Here is a 22,695-nt window from a genome sequence, read left to right on the forward strand (position 1 = left end):
AGTCCGACACTTATTTCCTGGTGCTGGTGAGGGACACCCCCAGCCACTTCAGGCCTCATGCTGCCCTTCCCTGCTCCTGCCATGGCCCCTGATGTAGCAGGAGGGGGACACCTCAGACAAATGGAGGGAGCAGCCACATGCCTCCCCCAGAGCGCATGCTGTCCCTGCGACCACTGGGCACCTCTGTCCTGAAGTGGCATTTGGGAAGTGACAGGATACTGAACGTCCATCTGGGGGCTTCTTTCCATTTCCTGCAGATGTCAGGGGTGGGCTCCTGGCTGCTTTGGGTCATTGGACAGAGGTGGTACAGTGACAGCCTCTGCCAGGCCCTGGGCTGCGGGCGGGGGTGGGGTTGCAAACCAGGGTAACCCTGGCCCTGAGTGACTCACTGACTTCCAACCTCAAGCTTTCACTCGATGGCAAGTTTCTGGGGTGAGGCTGGCTTCAGGGGTCTTAGGTTTCTGGAGCTAATTTCGCAAACTGGCTTCATGAACACAATTTCATGTATAGTGTTTGTAAATGTTCCATAAAGGGAACAGTCTTTGCTTAAATAGGTTTGGGGAAATGGAGAGCTATGCGGGCATGTTTCCTGTGGGAAGTCTCAGAGACCGTGCATCGATGGAAATCATGAACCTCCAAGCAGGGGTGGGGCCTGTTCCCAACACTCCCTGTGACCAGGCTTCCAGAAGCTGGGAGAAGCTGCCAGCCACAACCCGCGGCTTGGGGCCTTGGACAGGACAGGCTGGGTCAGGCTGCAGAGACAGATAGCCCAGGCTCAGGGCTTCAGCATCAGAGGCCAAGATGGGAGAGGAGGCAGCCCCTGACCTCTTGCAGCTGGCCAGGCCTCACAGCGAGGTCTCGGGGTGCTCCAGGCAGACATCAAAGACCTCACAGCTGGCCTCAGATGGCCGCTCTATGACCCTGCTAACGTGAGTGGAAAAGCCAAGACTCCTTCCAAGTCTGTTATAAACAGAAAAACAAGGGCACATGCCACCCACTCGAATGACCAGACGTCCCTGTCTCCTGGCTAGACCGCATGCTTCCTGTCTTCCCTGCTTCTGGATGAGAGCATTAGCTGCCCAGCCCCAGCAAAGATCTCCTGCCCAGCAGCCCCCAGTCTAGAGCTGCCACGGGAGCCTTGCAAAGAGGGCTGCCAGGTGACTGTCCTGGACACGCTGTGGTCGTAGGGGCGCCTCTCTGTTAATAGCTCTACAGGCACCACGATGTCACACCTGCTTCCTCCGTTTAACTCGTCTTTATGCCAAGATATTCCCTTTATGACACATTTACAAACAGGAAGTGTGTGACACCAGTTTTATTATCTGTGCACGTGTTAAACATTGTTGGGGTCCAGTGTTCAAAGACCCCAAAGGAGACCATGGAATGGAGCTGGATTCCAGCCCTTGAGGCTGTTGGGCTGTGGAGTAAAGCTTTCATGAAGATGGAGAGTCTCTTCTCTTCCTTTTTAACTCTTGAGTATCTGTCATTTTCTTATTGATTTGAATACCTTTATATGTTAAAGATATTAACTCTTACATAGTCCTCATGTAGGTTGCGGTTTTTCTTTAGCTTGTTATATCCATTTTAATGTCTTCTGGTATTTTTCTGTACAAATGGGTTGCTCTCTTAAGTCAAATCTAGTAGTCTTTTCTTTACGATCTCTCCTTTCCTATCAAACTTGAGAAGATCCTCTCTACCCCAAGAAAGAAGCATTCATCTTTATTTTAGTATTTTATTTCATTTTTTCAACTTGCATCTTTAGTCAGAATGTTTTTTGGTGTTTTGCATGATCTTTGCAAATGACTCACCAGTGGTCTCAAGACTATTTGTTGACAAAGCCCTCGGTTCTCCTGTGCATTCACAGTGCTGTGTTTATTGCATCGTTAAGCCTTGAGCAGTGTTCGGGTCTTGGTCTGAGCGTTGTCTCTCGCTCACCTAGGCTGCCTGTCTCCCGGAAGCTCTGTGACGCACTTACATGTCTGGGCAGCTGGGCAATCTTCAGAAGCACCTGTCCCTCTTCACTCATCTTGCACAAGGGCATTGGAATCAAGTTTGAAAACATTTTTAGTGATTAATTGGAATTACATTAGCTTTATAGATTAAGGGAGAACTGACTTTCTACAATACAATTAAGAAATTAAACCCAGGAACATAGTAGCACTTACTATTTTTTCTTCTTTTTGTGGCTATTGTAGATTTCTTATCTTTTTTTCCTAGTTATTTGGTATTTTGTTTGGTATTGTGAATATTTTCCACTATGTTTTATTTCTTATTTTTAAAATAAAAACTAGCATATATGCATATTATGAAAATCCAAACCACATTTAAGTGTACAGATCAAACAGGAACAGTTACGGCCACCCCGCCACCCACCCCCTCCTCGAGGCTCCCCACCTGTGTATCTTTCCAGAGGGAGTGGCTTTCTTTTCCTTCACAACAATTGAGTCACCCTATGTATCCTGCCCTGCGGCTGGCAGCATGTCATGTCCACCAGGCAGGTCCCTGCACACAGCCCTTTCTCCCTGATGGCTTTTCCCTCATCTATGGAGAGGTAGGTCTGGCCTCTAACCTGCCTCTGTTGGGGGACATTTTGGTGGTTTCCGTTCCTTCATACCTCAGATGTAATCTGCGGGAGACCCCCTGCAACCCCAGAGCAGGTCACGTTTCTCCTCTGTTCCCTGCACACTGGGCAGGATGGGAGCAACAGAGACATGCAGCAGGCAGGGATGCACCAGACCCCACCCTGCCTTCCGTAAGGGGTGTCCCCTGGGAACCTGGGCTCAATTCTTGCCTCTATGACCTGCAGTGGCCTAGGGTTCCAGCCCACCAGAAGCCTGGCAGTGCCAGTGAGTGGCTACAGTCTGCCTGGGGGCTCAGGGCCATGGGGGGGAAGGCTGAGGATGCCAGTATGGGGCGCCCGCCAGAGGTCCCTTGACCCGGAAACTCTGTGTGTTTTCCACACCCCCACTGTCCAGCATCCTGTTCCCATCCTCAAGGGCCTCTCCTTTCCCAGTGCCAGCCATTGACACTTCCCAGGCTGGCTCCTTGCTCCTGGCTGGGCAGGAGCTCATGCTCTGGTCCATCAGCAAGCATGTCTTGACCCTGCTCCAGGCCAGGCTCTGGGCACAGCTGCAGCCTGGCATCGGGGGTATCATCAGGTGGGCATGGACCCAGGCTCTTCAGGGCCCAAGGATCTGAGCTGGGGTTCCGAGGTAGGGTGGTGCTGGGCCAGAGGGCGGTCAAGGCCACCTTGACTCCCCTCCTGGTACAGGGGATGCCCGGAGGCTGCAGGGAAGGCAACCTTGGGACCCTCTGAATAGAGGCTCCTCTTCTTGAAGGGCAGTTTTCACCTGGGGGACAATGTCAGTAAAACCGTGTAGCCCCAAGAAGCCCATGTCCTCATGTCCCCCGCTGGAGCTGGCTGCAGCTGGGCCAGGGCTAGTGGCTGGACTTGGGGGCAGGTGGCAGGAGAGTAGGTCCCAGGACTTTTTCTCTGGGCTCCTGTGCTGGTTCTGTGGTCCAGGCCTGGTGTCAGGGCCCTCAACCTCCACAGCTCAGGCACCGAAGTCCAGTTCCAACTCAGTGTCACTGTGTCCTTCCATCCCCGCTCTGCCTGTCACCTCCTGGCTGAGGCTCTGTGGAAAGACCCTGCCAGGAGCCTGGCCACCCCAAAGTGCCTTTCTCCTCTTTGTTCAGTGCCCAGCGCTACTACTTCTGGTCTTTTTCATGGCACCAGCTGTCTGTGGCTTGCATTTAACCCCTCAGGAGCAGAAGCTCCAGCTATAAACCCAGGTGCTGATGGGGTCCATGTGCAGGGGTGAGGTCCAAGGGGATGTCCTGGTGCCCCATCACCTGACCCCTCAGCTCTGGGCGAAAGGTCTGGGATGTGAGAGGGCACGAAGGGCCATGGCCAGATGGGAAGGGTGCCATGCTGGACGCTGGCCTGGCAGATGGAAGGTGGGTTGGTAAAGGGAGGAGACTGCTTTATGAAGCTCCTGGAGGCCCCATGGGCCTCTTGGACTTGTTCCAGGGGTGGGCACAGGTAGAACTGGGGCCCCAGATCACTTATTTATCTGTTTGTTAGTCTTCTCCCACCAGATCTTCTTGTGGGATATATATACACACACACACCTATGTATCTTAAGGCATTAATAATATATCTACATACATTAGAATACACAAAAATATATCTCCTATTGGTTCTGTTCCTCTGGAGAACTCTGACTACTATAGCAGCCACCATAAAAAAGCAATTGTGAACATATTAGAAACAAATGGAAAAATAGCAAGTCTCAGTCTCAAGGAGAAAGTCTTGCTTAACAAAGTAGAAGATAGAAAGAAGAGCCAAATGAAAATGGAATGAAAATACAATAACTAAATAAATAATAATTAAATGACTAACATTTTATCAGTTCAATGGAGGGATCAGGTGAAAGGACCAGTGAGCTGGGAGATGGAACAATAGAAATCACCCAGTCTGAGCAACACAGGGCAAATGGACTGAAAATAGTGAAGAGAACCCAAGGGATGTGTGTCACTGGAGTCCCAGGGGAGGGGAGAAGCAGGATGGAGGTGAAGAGTGCTTGGAGAAGTGATGACTGAAAACTTCCCAAATTTTGGCAAAAGTCATCAACCCCTACAAATGCAGGAAGCTGAACAGATGCCATCTAGGATAAACCCAAAGAAACTCACACCAAGACACATCATAGTAAAATTTCTGAAACCTAAAGGCAGATAAAACTCTTAAAAGCAGTGAGATGGACTTAATACCTTACATCTAATAGAAAAAAACAACTATAATGACACTGAATTTCAGAATTATGGAAGTGAAACAAGCCACACAACGTTTTTCAGGTGCTGATAAAGGGGAACCACTAATCTAGAATCTGTATCCAATGAAAATATCCTTCAAGAATGAGAGAGAAGGCAAGTCATTCTCAGATGAAGGAAAACTAAAAGAACTTGTCACCAGCAGACCTACCCTAAAAGAATGTCTACAGGAAATTCTCTTAACAGAAAACAAATGATAAAAGAAGGAATTCTTGGATATCAGGAAGAAAGAACAATGAGAAGAGTAAAAGTATGGGTAAATACATTCTCTTCTCTTGAGTTTTAAAAATTTCTGTTTCACATTGGAAGTAAAAATTCTAACACTGTCTAATAAAGTTCTAAATTTAGAGCAAATATTTAAGAAAATTACATTATAAGGGAGAAGCTAAAAGGATGTAAAGTGAGGTGGGTTTCTACACTTCACTCAAACCAGTAAAATGATGACACCAGTAGACTGTGATAAGTTATGTGCAGATAATATAATACCCAGAACAACCACTAAAAATCTATACAAAGAGATACACTCAAATACAGTATAATATAGGTAAATCAAAGTAAATTCTGTAAGATGTTCAGGTAACTCATAGGAGGGCAGCGAAAAGAAAACTGAAATAGAGAATGGAGAAAAGAAAGGTAAAACAGCAGATTTAAGTCCTAACATATCAATAATTACATTAAATGATGTAAATATTCTACATATACTGATTAAAAGGCAGAGTGACAGAGTAGATTTTTTTAAATGAAGCAATTATATGCTGTGTATAAGAAATTCATTTCAAATACAACAGTGTAGGTAGATTGGAAGTAACAGGATGGATGGAAAAAGAGGTATCATACAAACACTGATCAAAGAAAGCAGGTGTGGCTATTAATATCAGATAAGATAGATTTCAAAGCAAAGAAAATGACCAGGATAATGAAAATTCCACCAAGAAGAACTAAATGCCTAAACAATGGAGATGAAAAAATAAGTGAAGTAAAACGAACAGAACTGAGAGGAGAAATATGCAAATATACAATGTAACTGGAGATTTCAATATCAGCAAATGTATAGGGAAACTCAACTTCACCATCAGCCAACAGGATCTAATCAACGTTTTATAGGACACTCCATCCAACAGCAGCTGAATACACATTATTTTCAAGTGTCCACAAATGTATATTAAGATGGGTCACAAAACAAACCTCAAGATATTTAAAAGAACTGGAATCATACAAAGTATTTTTTCTGATGATGGTGGAAACAAACTGGAAATTAAAAGGATAACAGAAAAGTCTTCAAACACTGGAAACTATCACATTTCTAAATAATCTATGGGTTCAAGAGAAAACCTCAAAAAACTCACTGAATTGAATGAAAATGAAAACACAACATATCAAATGTCGTGGGATCCAGATATGTTGGGGAGATTTAGGTTCAGTATTGCAGGGAAGCCAGACAGAGGGAACCAGCATCAAACTCTTTACCAGCAAATAACTGGCTGACCAGCGTGGTGAAGCTGGTCATCCTGAATGGGTGGACTGGAACCTGGGTGAGTCCGAATTCTCTCAGAACCTGGTGGAGCTGATGTATGGAGGTGACATATTCTGATGACGCACTGGCCTCCGGGTCTACTAAGAAGTCAGCGTATAAGAAAGGTTGTCCATAGGTGGCCCCTAATGGACTGAAAGTAAGATGGGCTTTTGGGGCCGCTTGGACTGTCAATAGGCAGCGAGATGCAGAGAGAAGTTCATAGCACTAACACAGACAGTAGAAAAGAGGGATGGTCAAATCTATAATCTATACACCTACATCAAGAACCTAAAAGAAGAGAAAAATGAACCCAAGCAGAAGGAAAAGAATAGTAAACATAAGAGCCGAAATCAGTAAAATTAAAAACAGAAAAACAACAGCGAAAATCAATGAAACAAATTGATGGTTCTATGGGAAAATTTTTAAAAAATCAACAGACACCTAACAAGACTGACCAAGAAAGAGAGGACACAAATTCCAGTATCAAAACTACATGGGGAATATCACTACAGACCCTGAAGACATTGAAAGGATAATAAGGGAACTCTATGAACAAGTCTACACTCATAAATTTGATATCTTAGTTGAAATGGATCAATCCCTTCAAAATCATGAACTGCCACAACTAACTTTATATAAATAATAATTCATTTAAATAGGCTATAACTATTGAGGAAAATGAATTCTTAATATAAAAACTCCCTGAAAAGAAATTTCCAGACCCTGATGGTTTCACTGGGAAATTCTATCAAGCATTTAAAAAAGAATTAACACCAATTCTACATATGCTCTTCTATAAAATAAAAGATGAGAGAACACACCCTGGTTCAGTCCATGGAGCTAATATAACCCTGATACAAAATCCAGTCAAAGACAATCAAAAAAGAAAACCACAGGCCAATATACCTTGTGAATATAGATGCAAAAATCCTTAACAAAATATTAGCAAATCAAATTGAACAAAATATGAAAAGTATACTCTATGACCAAGTAGAGTTTACTTCAGGGATGCAAGGTTGGTTCAATATTCAAAAATCAAGCCATGTAATTTACCTTAGTAACAGACTAAAGAAGAGAAATCATTTGGTGATATCAATCAATGCAGAAAAAACATCTAACAAAATTCAACATCTTTTCATGATTAAAAAAAAATCTCAGAAATACAGGAACAGAAAGGAAATTCCTAAGCTTGGTGAAGAACACCTACAAAACCCCTACAGCTAACACACTTAATGTGAAAGACTGGATGACTTTCCCCCGAAACCAGGGACAAAGCTAGGATGTCTACTCTCATTACTTTTATCCAACACAGTGCTGGGAGTTCTAGGCAGTGCAGTAAGGCAAGAAAAGGAAATAAAAGACCTATAGGTTGGCAAGGAAGAAATCAAACTGTTCCTATTAACAGATGAAATGATTGTGTTTGTAGCAAATCCCAAAAAGTGTGTAACAAAAGTAAACCAAAACAGTCCTACAACTAATAAGTTCAGCAAGATTCTAGGATACATGATGAACATGCAAAAAGTCATTTGCATTTCTATATACTAACAATGAATATGCAAACACCAAAATTAGAATCACAAAACTACTTACACTTGTTCAAAAAATGAAGTACTTAGGTGTATGTCTAATAAAACATGTATAGGACCTGCATGCTGGAAACTACAAAACATTGAAGAAAGAAACCAATGAAGCTCTTAATAAATGGAGAGACATATCACGTTCATGGACTGCAAGACTCAACATAATAAAGATGTTAATTTTCTCCAAGTTGATATATGAATTTAATGTAATTCTTACCAAAATCCTGGTAAGATTTTTTTTATGGATAGATACAAGATTGTTCTAAAATTTATATGGAAAATCAAAGTAACTAAATGGCTAAAACAATTCTGAAAAAGAATAAAATGGGAGGAATTGGTCTTATAGGTTTCAAGATTTATTATATAGTTACAGCAGTCAAGACTGGGGGGACTGTCGTTGGATGGACAGACACACAAATCAACAGTGAAGAATAGAGAACCCAGAAATGCACCCACACAAATATGCCCAACTGATTCTTAGAATTAATTTTTATTACCGTAAAATACACATAATATAAAACATATCATTTTAATCATTTGAAATTTCAAAATTCAGTAGCAATTAGTATATCACACTGTTATGTAAGCATCACCACTATTTCCAGAACTTTTTGATCTCCCCAAAGGGAAAGGTTGTACTCACTAGGCAGTCACTCCCTATTCCCCATCTCCCCAGCCAGTGGAAACCACCAATCTGCTCTTCCATGGATCTGCCTGTTCTGGGTGTTTCATGTAAATGAAATCATACCATATGTGGCCTTTTATATCTGGCTTATTTTGCTTAGCATGTTTTATAGGTTTATCCACATTGTAGCATGTATCAGTACTTCACTCTTTTTTATGGCTAAGTACTTTAACACTCTATTGCATGGATGGACCACCTGTGGTTTATCCATTCTTCCTTAGATGGATGTTTGGATTGTTTCCACCCTTGGCTGCTGTGAATAGTGCTGCTATGAAAGTTTTTGTTTGCACATCTGCTTTCAGTTCTCTTGGGTGTATGCCTGGCTGTGGAATCGCTGGTTTTAATTCTATGTTTAACTTTTTGAGAAACCACCAAACGTTTTTCCACAGTGGGTACACCATTTTATGTTCCCAACTGTCAGTGTCCAAGGGTTCTGATTTCTGCATACTTGTTATTTTCTGTTTTTTGGTAATTGCCATCCTAGTGGGTGTGAAGTGGTATCTCAATTGGTTTTAATTTGCATTTCTCTAATGATTAGTGATGTCCAGCATCTTTCATGGGGAAACTGAGACCCAGAAAGGATCACACGCCTAGCTGGTGACCAAGAGGGTATGAAAGTCCTGGTAAAGTGCGACCAGGAGACCAAACCTCCACTGGTGCCCCACCACCTGGGAGGTACTCAGGGGGTAGTGTCCAGGGTCCCCCTTGTCCTGTTCCTTGAGATGAGGCCTGGGATGGTATTCCAAGTAACCTGAGGTCATTCTGACTCAGAACTCCTGACCCCTGAAACCCCAGCCCTTTTGGGAGAGCAGCACAGATTGAAGTTTCCACCTGGGGCAAGGGGCAAGGATCAGTGTCCAGGCGTCCTCGAGGCAGCCAAGGCCATACAGCGAAGGAACAGGGCCCCTCTAGTCCCACCCTGCCCTGACACTGGGACCTCCCTCCTCCCTGACCTCTGGGTGTGTCACCCAGGAAGCACTTGCCCCACTTTGCAAGCTGACAAACCTGACAGGGCACCAAAGGACTGTCCTGTGTGCTAGACCATGGACATCATCCACCCAAGGCCATTTACTAGCTGTGTGATTTTGGGCAAGTCCCTTGACCTCTCTGTGCCTCAGCCTCCTTATCTGTAGAGTGGGGATAATAATCACATCAACCTAACAGACATTGCAGCTGAAAAGGAGTCAGCACAGGCCTGGGGCCTGGTGGGCTATCGGAGCCTGACATGGGAAATAACGCTGGAGGAAGGGCTGCCAGGCTCACTCCCCTGCAGGTGAGGCCAGAGGCTTGCAGGCCTCCCTAGTCGCCGCACCCCACGCCTGGCCAAGGAACTAAGGCTCAACCCCACGAAGGCAGTGGCCTGGCTGAAGGCTGGGCTGGGCCCCTGGCCTCAGGCCTCCACACATCCTGGTAGCTCTGGTCACCTGCGGTAAGGGGCTGCCATGGAAACCCCTAGGGTGGTGGAAAGTCCAAAATTCTACAGGCGCTTCTTTGTTAATCTCCAAGCAGGAAGCTCGGTGGCGCCCATGGCAGGGTGGCCAAGCTGGTGACACAGGTGCATTCGCAAGGGTTTCATGTCTGTAAATGTGCAGTGAGGACTTTGATCTCAGCAGTTTTTCAGTTCCCCTTGAACAGCTGCCCCATGGCTAAGGTGTCCCTTGACAACATCTGAGCCACCCAGGGGGAGGAAATCCACTGGGTGCAGGGTGCTAGCAGAGGATAGGGAGGCCCAGAAAGGGATGCTGAGCTGCCACAGGGCCGCACTTACTGGTCGCCCCCAAAGCCACAAGCCCAATCCCCTCACCACTGGGTGCCTGTGTGTGGCAATTTTGGAGACTGCTGCCCAGTTGGTACCATGAGATGTGACATGAAGGGGCTTTGCTTTTGTGAGACCTGGGCCCACATGAGTAAGGAGATTGGGAGCACCCCAGAGGATGGCAGGAGCCCCCTGGTGCTGGGTTTAGGGCTGAGCCCGACTTAATGCTTTCTTTCATATTTCTCACACTTGCAGGGAGAGCAGAGGCCGGGAGGTGGCTGCTGGGCCTGGGCTGGGAGAGGATGGCCCTCAGAGCAGGCAGCCTGGCCCTGCCCGGCTTTGGTGGGGCCTGAGGGATGGTCCCCCTGGGTGGCTGTGGAACGCACAGAGCAGGACAGGCTGGCAGTGCCCCAAGTCCCACATCTTCACAGCAGGGCAGCCAGCGGGCACAGAGCCCCAGAGGCAGGCAGTGTGAGGGCCCTGCTGCAGCGCCAGAGTCCCCGGGACATTCTATGGGAGAGCCAGCCTGTTCTGACCCTGCACCAGCTCAGCGCTCCACACAGGCCCCGGCTCTCTGTGACGCCAAGCCCCAGCCCCCGCCACTCACACTCTCCACCCCATGCTCAGGGCTCCACTCGGCCTCCCCGGTCCAGGCTTGCCCCTGGACAGCGCCATAATGCCTGCTGCCTTCCCTGGAGCAATCTCAGCATGTCCAGAACTGTACTCTCAGGGCCCGAGCCTGAAGGCTGCAAAGAAACCAAGACAGGACCCCAAGTCAGGAGGGGCCCTCCCCGCTCCCTACCCTTAGCTCTCTGGGGTTCCACCCACCCCCAGGCCTGACCTGCTGGGCCTCTGTGGCCCGGTGCTCTTGGAAGCCCAGGTCCTCTGCATGCCTGCCCATATGCTGCCTGGGATTCTGTTCCCACCACATGGACCTGGGAACCTGTGTTGCCACCCCATCCAGGAAGCCTTCTGTGCTTCCCCAGAGGCCTCTGTCCCTCCACCTGAGGCCCCTACAGCCCAGGCCTCTGGGGGCTGTGGAGACAACAGTGCCCACTTCCCACCTGCACCCTGCCCTAGTCCAGCCCCCCAGAGGCCCCTTATCCAGGCCTCTCTGAGACTCTGGAGCCCCTGGCAGGCCCTGCTGGTGCTCAGACCTGGGCCAGGGTATGGAGGGCATCTGTCCTGGCTGCCCCCATTTTGAACAGGACCACGTTTTTGGAATTGAGACGCCTCCCAGACCTCTCACTGAGGGGTCAGACCTCAGCCCAGATGCTTCCTTTACAAAGGAAAGAAAAACCCAGAGCCTGCTAGCAGGTGTGGGAGGGAAGCAGGTGCAGGATTGGGGCTGGCAGTGGATGGAGCCTTCTCTGCACTCAGTGACAGGGAAGTTTCCATTCCTGCCCCTCCGCAGCTCTCCTGGGCCCTGATTGGCTCCGAGAAGCGTGCCCTTTGCCCTTTCCGCAGGGAGTCAGGTATAACAGCACCCAGCGCCAGCTGGGCTCGGCCCCGCGGAGGTGCCCGCCCAGGTGCCAGCGGGAGTCAGAAGGCAGGCATGGCCCAGACACCCCACAAGTCCAGCGGCACCCTGAGACCGCGGGACCCCAGGCGGGGAGAGGGGGTGCCGACCTCCGCGGCCCCCGACCTCGCTATGGCGGGGGAGGCCCGGGCTGGCGGGGATGCGGCGCTGCGCCGCCTCCTGAGGCTGCACCGCACTGAGATCGCCGTGGCGGTGGACAGCGCCTTCCCGCTGCTGCACGCGCTGGCCGACCACGACGTGGTCCCCGAGGACAAGTTCCAGGTGGGCCCCAATCCAGACCCGCAATGACCACCTGCCTTCCCCAAACCCAGGCCCTCCAGCAGGGGGCACGTAGCCTACCGGCCCAGCCGCTCCAGACCCTCCAGCCCTCTTCGCTCTTCCCCTCCCCGCGCCTCCTCCGCGACCCCAATGCCCCGCCCACGAGACTGGGACAGTGTCCCCCGTCAGCCGCTCCCAACTTTGCCACCGCCCTCCTGTCCCCTACCCCCCAATCCCCAACGCCATCTGCATGCCCTGCCCACAAGCAGGGATTGGGGGATGGTCCCCAGGACAAGTTCCAGGTGTCCCCTGACCCCACCCCAGATCCCCACCGTCCCCTCCCTGCCCTTCCTATGCCCCCGAGCCAGGGGCCCCGGTCCCCTAGGTGAGTTCCAAGTTCCCTCACCCCAGCGCCCTTGGCTTCCTCTTCTGCCCCAAGCCAGGGTGCCCAAGCTGCTCCTCGGGGTCCACCACCCTCTAGCCCCACTGTGAGGGCTGCAGGACTGGGGGGGCCCTGGAAGCATCAGGCAGCCCCCCCGCCCAACTCATCCTTGCTTCAGGAGACGCTGCGTCTGAAGGAGAAGGAGGGCTGCCCGCAGGCCTTCCACGCACTCCTCTCCTGGCTCCTGACCCGGGATGCAGCTGCCATCCTGGACTTCTGGAGAGTTCTCTTCAAGGACTACAACCTGGAGAGATACGCGCGGCTTCAGCCCGTCCTAGACAGCTTCCCCAAAGGTGCAGCACCGGGCTGGGCTGGGGTCGCTCGCTGGCCCCGGTCGGGCCGTAGGAGGGAAGGGGTGTGGAGGTCAGGGGCACTGCACTTCACCCGGGATGCTCTTGGATTCTAAGAGGCCAACGGCCGGGCCTCGCTCCCTGCCCGGGGTGTCAGCTCCCCGCCTGAGGCTCGCCCCGCTTCTGCTTGCGTCCTGCAGATGTGGACCTCAGCCAGCCCCGGAAGGGGAGGAAGCCCCCTGCCGGCCCCAAGGCCACAGTGCTGCCGCCCAGACCCCCCTCCAAGAGGAAGGCCCCGGAGGAGCCGCGCGCCACCCCGGTGGCAGTGCTGTTGCCGAGGGGCACCTCCAGCCCAGGTACCCGGTGTGAGGAGCTGCCGGGGTTCGGGCTTCCCGGGGAGGCCCAACACGCTCCACCACACTCCCTCCCCACCGGCTCCGGAAGCACCTGCCCCGCCCGCTCCGACAGCCAGCCTGGGGGCTGCCGAGGTCCCCTCTGGGTGCCCCCGCGGATGAACCTGGCGGCCCTGGTTGCCCCAGGACCCCGTGAAGTGGACAGGTGGGGGTTCCTTCCTTTCTTGTGATGCGGACAGCGGAGCCCTGCAGAGCAAGGGGACCCACAAGCGGGAGACCCACCCCGCTGCTCTCCACCCCTGCGGTCGCCTCGCCCCCTGCAGGCTCCCAAGGGAAGGCCAAGCCCTCCAAGACGCCTGACGGAAACGCAGAGCCGCAGCGCCCCCCACTGGGGAACGGTGAGCCAGCCCCGCCGCTCCAGCCTCCCCCCGGGGCTGGGCCTGCGCCGCCATAGTGTCGCCCCAGAGACGCGCTGCGCCTCGGCTCATCCCCAGCCCGTCCCCGTGTCCTCATCCTTCGGGGCCAGCCCAAACTCGGCTTCCTGCACGCAGCCTGGGCCTTTCTGTACCCCGGCCCCAGGCACCCGGTCCCAGAGACCTATGGCACCTGGTGCTGACCCGAGGGCAGGTCCCAGGAGCTCTGTCTCCCTCCCAGCACTACCCAGGGCCACGTCCGGGGTCCTTGCTCCTTCCTGGCCCCTGCGTTCAGGTAGCTTACACACCACACATGACACACCTCACCATACATGACACACACCCCACACCTCACACCACAAGGCACACACACAGCTTGTCTCTGCACTTACGCAGGGGCTGTCTGTCTGTCTGTCTGTCTGTCTGGAGGCCTCCCTGGGCAGAAGGAAAAGAGTCCCCTGTCCAGGTGCCTCTCTCCACTGCTGCCCTCGAGGAGGTCCTCAGAGGACATCTTCCCGAATGATGACCCTGTCTGGTGCTCCCTTCCCCAGGAATTCAGACCATGTCTGCTTCGGTCCAGAGAGCCGTGGCTGTGTCAGCTGGCGATGTCCCAGGAGGCTGCGGGGCAGTGGAGGGCATCCTCATCCAGCAGGTGTTTGAGTCAGGTAGACGGGCTGGGCCTCTGGATCCCCATCCCCTTAGCTCTCTGGTGGCCCCAGAGCAGCTGGGACTGTGGACAGGGCAGCCAGCAGCCCCCGCGTGTCCTGCCAGCTCTGGAGGGGCAGGGGGCTCTTGGATGCATGTGCTGGGACCTTCTGGGAGGCCCTGATCACCTCTGAGCACTTGGACAGCCCATGGGGGACTTGGGCTCTCACCCTCAGAAGCTTGCCCTAGCAGGTCTGAGGTCTCTGGACCCCAGGGCCACGCTCTCTGAGCAGGAGAGCCTGTGCCCCCTCCTTCCCCCACCCTCTGCTCTGGGCACGTGTACAGGCACCTAGGACAGCCAGGACCAGTTGGCGGGGAGCTGGGTGGGCCCTGGCCTCCCACCAGAGGTGGTCCCAAGGACCCTGTGCTAGTTTCCTGAGGCTGTCATAACAAATTGCCACAAATCTGATTGTTTAGAACAACAGGAATTCCCAAATGGAGGTGCCAGGGGGCCATGCTCCCTCAGGGCTCCAGGGCCATCTTTCCCAGCCTCTCCCAGCTCCTGGCAGCACTGGCCATCCTGGCCCCTGTAGACACATCTCTCCAGCCTCTGCCTCCATCATCACAGGGCCTTCGCGTCTATCTGTGTCATAAGGGCAGCAGTCAGTGGATGTAGGGTCCAGAGCAAGCCCATCTTAACTAGTTACATCTACAAAGACCCTACTTCCAAAGAAGGCCACTTTCTGAGATTCTAGGGGGACATGGATTTGGGGACATGCTTTGCCCAGACAGTCCTCAGCAGGGAGTCCATCCTGTGCCCAGGACCTGGCCCAGACCTTACGGGGCAGGTGGGGGAGAAGAAACAGTGGGCGCCCACCTCTCTGCGGCCTGCCTGCTGCTGGCTGGGGCCTGCCCTGAGCTGAGCCGGTGGCTGGGGCCAGGCAGCGTCTCCTCCCAGGTGGCTCCAAGAAGTGCATCCAGGTCGGTGGGGAGTTTTACACTCCCAGCAAGTTTGAAGACCCTGGTGGGGCAAAGAACAAGACCCGGAGCAGTGGCAGTGGCCTGAAGACCCTGGTCCGAGCCAAGGGAACCCCGGCCTCTGCCCCAGTGAGTGCTGCCATGGGCACCCCGGGGCCCTCAGCACCTCTGCCCCTGCACACACTCCCCTGGGGCTGCCCTGGGGGGCTCCTCGCTGCCCCTCCCATTGGTGACCCTCCCTATTCTACTCACAGAGTGGAGGGGACCCACGGGCAGGTCAGCAGGGCAGGGTCCCAGCCCCTCTTGCCCTCCCCAGCGAGCCCCAGCTCCACCAGGTAAGGCCCGGGCCACGGGAGGAGCCCCTCATGCCCAGGACCCTGCAGGTGGGTCCTTCTGCCACTTTGTCCCTTGCCCAGAGCACGCACTCTGGCAACGAGGACAGGGCCTCAGCTTCTGGTCATGGGGTAGAGCTTTTTTTTAATAGTATTTTTTCTGACGACAAATAATCATAAAAATTTAAATAACCGCCAGAGAAAGTGAGTCTTTCCAGTATTTTAAAACCATGTGTCTGCTTATTTTTTTAAAAAGCCAGCTCTCCCATGTCTCACAGCTGGGCCTGTGGGTGGGGCGGGGCCCTGTGGGGGGGCAGGACCCTGAGCAGCAAGCACGTTCTCAGCACAGCTTCCTAGCGAGGCAGAGCTGGCCACGGATCCCCATGCCTCTGCGCCTGGCATTGTGCCGGGCCCCCGCCCCCAGGAGTGAGGGCCCAGTGGTCCTCTGCAGGGTCTGAGGGACCGCTACAATGAGTGCTCATTGAGGCAGTCCAGGGTGGCTTCTGGAGGAGGCGGCATCCAGGAGGATATGGTGGCCCCGTCCAGGCAAGGGCACCAGCAGGGAAGGGCTGCGTGGAGGTGGGGGTGCAGCCCAGGGTGCCCATGAGATACCCGCTTTCTGAGTGCCGAGTCTTCCCAAGAGGGATGGCCCAGGAGCGAGCGGCGGGGACTAGAGTTCAACAGATGGACAGAGCCACGGGGTACGGAGCAGTCTGCGGGGCGGAGTCCCAGGCCCCGCCAGCAGGGCGGAGGGTCTCCAGTACCCCCAGGGGCACCGCAGAGGGGCTGTTCTGGGAGCTGTGGGGGGGAGGCGTCGCCCGCCCGACCCCGCAGAGGACCGTGTCCGCCTGTGCCAGAAGAACGACGACGAGTGCGCTGCGTGCCGGGACGGCGGGGAGCTCATCTGCTGCGACGGCTGCCCCCGGGCCTTCCACCTGGCCTGCCTGTCCCCGCCGCTGCGGCAGGTCCCCAGGTGAGCCTGGCGTGCCGCACCTCCACGGCACCCAAGACCCCACCCAAGGGGGCTGCCCAGAGGCCCGCATTCCCGGAGTGGGGCTGGGGCCCGGGACTCTGCTGCCCACCTTCCTGTGTGGCCACACTGTCCTCCCAGCCGGGCCAGTGGGGCCCCTGAGGGTGGTGAGGCAGAAGGGAGGCCCGAGGCAAAGAACGGCTCTCCTGCCCCAGGGCAGCCACGCTCTGCGGCCCAGACTCCCATGAGCAGCTGGCCCCACCCCCAACAAGGCCCTACTCTAGACTGGACAGGAGTTGGGGGAGGGAGCACAGATGCACAGAGCTGCACCCCAAGGTCCTTGGTGGGCATGAGGCCTCCGAGGTCTACCTCCTGGCGCCCAATCCCACGGCCCAGTGGGCCACACCCTCCACCACCAGCCCCCACAGGCTAGCCCGATCTGTGGGGGAGAGCTGGGTGGGAGAGGAGACCCCTGCCCAGCTCCTGAGTGACCTTGAGCAGGTCACATCTCTCTGAGGTGCTTTGGCACTGAAACGGGGGTGTTCAGGTCATGGCTTAGCTCCCACTGACACTGACTATCTGCTGCTCTTCTGTTCTCTTCCTTCCTGCCCTTGACCATGTCCCCTTCTGCTGGGCACCATTCCCCTGTGGAAACGTGGGTGGTCCTGGGGCTATAAACACTCCAGGAGAGAGACCCCCGCTGGGCAAAGCCCATGAGAGCCACCCACAGGCCGCTGTGGGTCAGCCAGTGTTGGAGCTCATCAGAGAGGCGCTCAGAGGGAACAGTGACCATGCTGGGGAGGGCCGCCCCACCCGGGGTAAATATCCCAGCATCCTGGGCTCTCTACTGACTGGCTGGGGCAGCACCTTCCATCATGGCTCTGCCTGGGCCTCAGTTTCCACAACTGTAAAGGAGAGAGTGACCCAGAAGAACCCTCGGGCCTTGCCTGCTTCATGAGTCTACCGCCCCCTCTGCCTTGCCTTGCATGGCTGTGGCCGGGGACACCGTGAGCAGCGGGACCTGGAGGTGCTCCAGCTGCCTCCAGCGAAGAGTCCGGCGGGACCTGCCCCTGGCTGAGGAGCCCCAGCCCCAGGAGCGACCTGCAGAGGCCCCGGTATGCACAGGCCCACGCCCAGGCCCTCTGTCCCTCGTAGTCCTGCCTCCTGGCCACTCCTGTGGGTCAGAGCTGCCCCAGCCATAGACCCGAGCATCCCCGCTCACTGACCTGCCAAGATTTTTGGCTTTCTACACTGGGAGGTTGCCATTCCAGTGGCCCTGTGTCTCAGCGCTCTGACTGGGGCCTCTGCTCACCTACCCAGCAGAGGGGATGCACTTGGACCACTGAGTCTGACAGCCCCAAGGGCTGTGGCGCCCTTAGAAGGGGAAAGGGTCCAGGGAGCAGCCGAGGGCTGCCAAGATGGGACCTGCACCCGGTCCTTGCTGACCCATGAGGGGTTCCTCCATGACACCCGACTCGGTGCTCTGTGCTTCCCTGGCCGGGTGGTGCTGGTCAAGTACTTTGCATCCCCTCCGAACACCGACCCTCTGGTTCCAGGTCCTCCTGGGACTGAGGTTGGCAGGAGAGGAGGAGAGGCGACAGTCCAGGAAGCCACCAACTGGGATGGACACTGCTGTCCCCTACAAGCACCTACTGGCCCCGCCTTCTGCAGCCCCGTTGCCAGTGCTGGAACCTTCGACCCTGTGCCCCCTACTGTGTGTGGGCCCCGATGGGCAGCAGGTAAGGGGTAGGCTGCCGTTGGGTGGCTGTCCAAAGGGAGCTCAAGGCCTGTAGAGCAGCCAGATGAACCTGGGGGTGGTGACACGCGGGGCAAGGGGCAGGCTCCGATGGGGATGAGGCGCCAGGGCTCAGGGGCCTCTGTCAGGAGAAGCCAGACTGGCCAGGGGGAGGGCGGGTAGGAAGAGGCTGGGTGCTCGGGCGGGGCTCTCCGGGGTTGGGAAGGGAGGGAGGCTTCTGGAGGGACTGCAGGGAGGACAGTCTCTCACTGCTCCTGAAACTCCACCGCACCATTCACAGGGGCAGGACAGTAGGGGTGGCTGTCCTGGCCTGTTGGGGAGCCTCTAGTCCCTCAGCCCCTCCCTCCTCTTCTGGAGTGACATGCCGCTCTGGGACCCCCCATGACCAGCCCTGAAGGGGGGTGTCCCGTCTCACCAGGGAGCAGCCAGGTCGGTGGGCATCTGTTTTCTCCTGGCTGCAGCCAGAGGTTTTTAGGCCTCCCTGACCCCCTGGCGCGGATGTGTGTCCCAGTCGCCCGGCTCCAAGACCCCAGGTCACCTTGCTGTATCCCCCGTAGGGCCCGGCGCCCGGCGCGCGGTGTGGCGTGTGCGGGGACAGCAAGGATGCGCTGCGGTGCGCGCACTGCGCGGCTGCCTTCCACTGGCGCTGCCACTTCCCCGCGGGCGACGGCCGGCCTGGGTGAGTGTGAGGCCGCGAGGCGGCGCCGGGTGGAGCCCACCGGGGGTCTCCCAGGGACTCTAGCACCCCCACCAAGTCCGGCGGCCCGCAGTGTCTTCTCCGCCCCGCGCAGGGCCGTCCCGCGCTGCTGGTCCTGCTCCGGAGACCCCGCCCCGACCCCCGAGGAGGGCGCGCCCGCCCCGAGCCCTGCCGGCCTAGCTCCCGGGCCCGCCAAGGTCAGAGCCGCCGTGTGGGCCCCGAGAGGGGGAGCGCCGTTGGACGGAGGCTCCTGGTGCCAGCCTCGCGAGCACGCACCACACCCCGGACAAGCGCTCCTTAACTAGCGTGATACTTTTTGTTTAAATCGCTCCCTGTGTGATTTACATCCGCTTAGAAAGGAAACCGCCTAAGCAGCTGTGGCTCTGAGATCGCTGGTTGGATGGATGTCTGTTGCACGATTATGCTAGGCCCAGGGACCCCCAGCCCCTGAGGTGCAGGGACTGGGGAGAGGTGAGGGGAATGCCCCAAGGCAGAAGCGGGACCCCCGGCGCCTCCTGCTGATACTCTCCCCAGGTGCAGCCTGCAGCCGGAAGCCCCAGGGAGGAGAAGCTCTCTATCCTACCTTGTTGGCCCGGCTGCTGAGTGGCTGCTGCCCCAGGGCTCCCTCAGAACTTGGGGGGTCTGGTGTGTCCCCTGCTCAGTAGCTTCCGAGGGTGGTACATCTTGTCCTGACTGCCCACAGCCAGGCCCTTCCTGACCGTGTCCCTGAAACTCCCTGGGCCCCAGTGTAGTGACCAGCCCTACCCCCACCCATGGTCCAGCTTACTGCCCAGCTGTGCCCCGTACTCCTGTGAACAAAGTGCGGGCATCGGCCTCTCTGGCAGGGGGATGATCGCTGGACCAGGGCCCCACCCACAAAGAGGCTCTTGTGGAAGGAACCATGTGCTTTGGCCCACAACGGCTTGTGTCCAGTCCTGGAAACCTCTCACCCTCCCCACCCACCTACACAGTGTGTGTCCAAGCCTCTCACATGTCCCCTCCTGCAGGCAGCCTTGGGGGACAGGCTCGCAGGAGGGAATCTACCTCCCAAAGATTCTTGCTTCTTGATGCCTGGGTTCTCTTAAGAGCAAAGATCCCTTTCTTTTCATGGTGATATAAACGTAATGCCCTTAAAAAGCTGCAGCCCTTTGCCTTCCCTGGCCCTCCCCTTCCCCTTGGGTGGACATGGGCATGTGGGTGTGGTCCCCAAATCCTGTCCCCAGTGCTTCTGCCCACCTTCAAGCCCACCCCGCCTCCCCGGCCTCTTTCCTCCCTGAGACTGAGGTTCTCCATGTGTGGCAGGGTTCCTTCTAGCTCGTTCTCCAAGTGGCCTGGCTTTCCTCAGTAGGCTGCATGCAGCATGGAGGCAGGCCAGCCTTGGGGACCTTACGGTGGTATGCCCCCCTGCCTCCCATGCTTGCATACGCCCACCACCCTGGGAAGGTGCTGGGTATCAGGATTCAGTTCTGAGACCCCACCTGGAGAAGCACCCATAGCCCCACTGCCTTGGCACGGGCCACTTGGCCCAGGCCCTGTGCCTCGACAGGGAGTCCTGCCTCCTGTGCATGTGCCCAGCAGGGGTACAGAAGCTGGGATGACCTTCTTCCTTTCCTGGGTTCCAGGTGGGGGACGATTCTGCTGGTCAGGAGCCAGTTCTGCACAGGGATGACCTGGAGTCCCTCCTGAGCGAGGTAAAGCATCACCTGGTGGGTGTTACTAGCCCCTCTGCTGCCCTCAGGCAGCCAGCACAGAGCTTCTGCCACCCAACAGGAGGCCTGAAGGGAGCCCCGGGCCCCTCCCAGAGCCCTGGGGGGCTGGTGGCTGCAGAACCTCAGCGTCAACTGCTGAAGCTTGACTTAGGGACTACAACTTTCCCGGGGGTGGGCACCCTGGAACCCCTCCCATTTAGTGGGCCCCTCACACCCCCATCTCAACCCAGTCCTCTCTACCCTTAGATGACCAGCTAGAATCACTGGAAGAGAATGAGGGTTTTAAAGGTCTCATTGCTTCTGACAGAAGGTCAAACTCCCCCAGCCATCCCCAGCCCCCGGGGGGCGAACACATGTTCTCCTTGGGCCCCGCCCGGCACCTGGGGACCCCAGCTCACCACGGTCCCTGTCCTGTAGGATGGGCTGCACACAGCAGGTCCCAGAGAACGCAGGGAGACCCCAGGGCCCCGGGAGGGTGAGAGGCGATCAGGTGCTGGGTGAGGGGGCTGTAGCTCTGGGAGGGGCGGGTTGCCTCATATAGTGGAAGAAAGGGGGCAGAGTCACAGACCCCTTCTGGTCATGTCCCCCCCATTCTGTTGGAATATTGGGCCTCCCCATGACTCCCCCGATCCTGTGAGAACGTCAGGCCTTGAGCAGAGTGGGGGAAGTAGCTGGCCCTGCCTCACCCCCAGGAGAGAGGCCATCCAGGAGGGCAGGACAGCCATGACGGCTGTGCTCTGGGCTTATGGGGGTACCATGGGGCACTGGGCAAGGAGGTCTCCCCTTGGCAACACACCCTGTGGCCACAGAAGCCCCACCTCCGAATAGGAGGGTCATGCTCAGCGGTGCCTTCATGGTGTTTGTGATTCCAGGTGACCCGGGAGGCCAGGGTGGGCCAGACATGGGCGGGGTGGGCACATCTGTCCTACTGGAGGTTCTGGCAGGTCCCCAAGTCCCCTGCTCCCTGCTCTGCCTTGCAGCACAGTTTCGATGGCATCCTGCAGTGGGCCATTCAGAGCATGTCCCGCCCGCGGGCCGAGGCAGCTGCCTTCCCCTCCTGACCCAGGACAGCTGCAGCCTTCAGGGAGGCATGGGAGTGGGTGGGGCGGCACCCACAGATGTGGCCATCAGCAGATGCCAGTGAGCGCCCACTCATGCTCACAGCAACTCTGCTCGGAGAGGGACCAAGGGGGCCATGGCTCCCTGCCCACCCTGCTGCCCTGGGAAGCTGGCCAGTCTGGGACCAGGAAGAACTGGAAAGTTCCAAATGCTGTCAGTACTCGGCTTATAGACACAGTCCTGCCCTTGCAGTGATACAAGGCCATCATGTGCACTAAAATTAAAATCACTTATTTGTGGTCTTTGACATGCTTTCCAGTGGGGTGTTTGTTCTGGGGACTCTGTAGCCTGCGGTTCTGGTCCCTACAGTGAAGGCTGAGCTGCTAGCGGGGAGCTCGCTTTACTTGGAGGGGAAACGCCTCGTGTAGTGGGAAACGGGCAGCACGCTCCATCTCTGGTGGCTTCCCATGGCCCCTGGAGTAGATCCAAGCCTGTGGTCGGTGCCTCTGCCCTGCACTGTGCTTCTGACCCCTCTGCTCCTCCAACGGCCACATGCATCGCCATCCCAGGCCTCTGCACAGCTCCTTCCTCTCTCAGAATCTCCCTTCCTGGGTGCTGCCTACATCAGCTTCCCTTCAGTGATGTCTCAGCTGCAGAACCTCCTTTTCATTTATTCCAGAAAGCTTTACTGTGGTGCTTCTGTGCTGGAGCATTTTTCCAGGCATTAATCCTGAGAGATATTGCAGTGTGTGTGTGTGTGTGAGGGATCACATACATGCAGGAGGGGACCTCAGGACGGCTGCTGAGAAGCATGATATGGGACAGGGCTAGGGGTGGGAATGCTGAGGACAGATACCAGGTCCTGTGACTGGGGCACAGTGGGCCATGG

At 55.3% G+C, this 22,695-nt stretch overlaps 1 protein-coding gene across 2 annotated transcripts; it reads left to right on the forward strand.

The window, feature by feature from the left end:
- Positions 1 to 11,881: 11,881 nt before the first annotated feature.
- On the forward strand, positions 11,882 to 22,113 carry AIRE (autoimmune regulator). Of its 2 annotated transcripts, none has more exons than XM_057505177.1 (14): positions 11,882 to 12,165; positions 12,723 to 12,897; positions 13,095 to 13,250; positions 13,487 to 13,645; positions 14,212 to 14,325; positions 15,264 to 15,412; positions 15,538 to 15,618; positions 16,476 to 16,588; positions 17,601 to 17,700; positions 18,142 to 18,324; positions 18,899 to 19,020; positions 19,133 to 19,235; positions 20,661 to 20,729; positions 21,728 to 22,113. In XM_057505177.1, exons 1-14 carry the CDS (start codon positions 11,920 to 11,922, stop codon positions 21,806 to 21,808), a joined length of 1,851 nt encoding a protein of 616 aa, XP_057361160.1. In that variant the 5' UTR covers positions 11,882 to 11,919; the 3' UTR covers positions 21,809 to 22,113. The 2 variants fall into 2 exon arrangements, with proteins under 2 accessions (XP_057361160.1, XP_057361163.1); XM_057505180.1 differs by having other exon boundaries at positions 13,571 to 13,645.
- The last annotated feature ends 582 nt before the right edge of the window (positions 22,114 to 22,695 follow it).

Source organism: Manis pentadactyla, chromosome 1 (assembly GCF_030020395.1).
Source record: "Manis pentadactyla isolate mManPen7 chromosome 1, mManPen7.hap1, whole genome shotgun sequence".
Lineage (NCBI taxonomy): Eukaryota > Metazoa > Chordata > Mammalia > Pholidota > Manidae > Manis > Manis pentadactyla.

What these genes read in the sequence shown, in the direction of transcription:
- AIRE (XM_057505177.1), top strand. Translation starts at nt 11,920, where the DNA reads ATGGCCCAGACACCCCACAAGTCCAGCGGCACCCTGAGACCGCGGGAC. An exon ending in CCTAGACAGCTTCCCCAAAG is followed by an intron (nt 12,898 to 13,094) that starts GTGCAGCACCGG and finishes TGCGTCCTGCAG; the next exon opens with ATGTGGACCTCAGCCAGCCC. An exon ending in GCGAGCCCCAGCTCCACCAG is followed by an intron (nt 15,619 to 16,475) that starts GTAAGGCCCGGG and finishes CTGTGCCAGAAG; the next exon opens with AACGACGACGAGTGCGCTGC.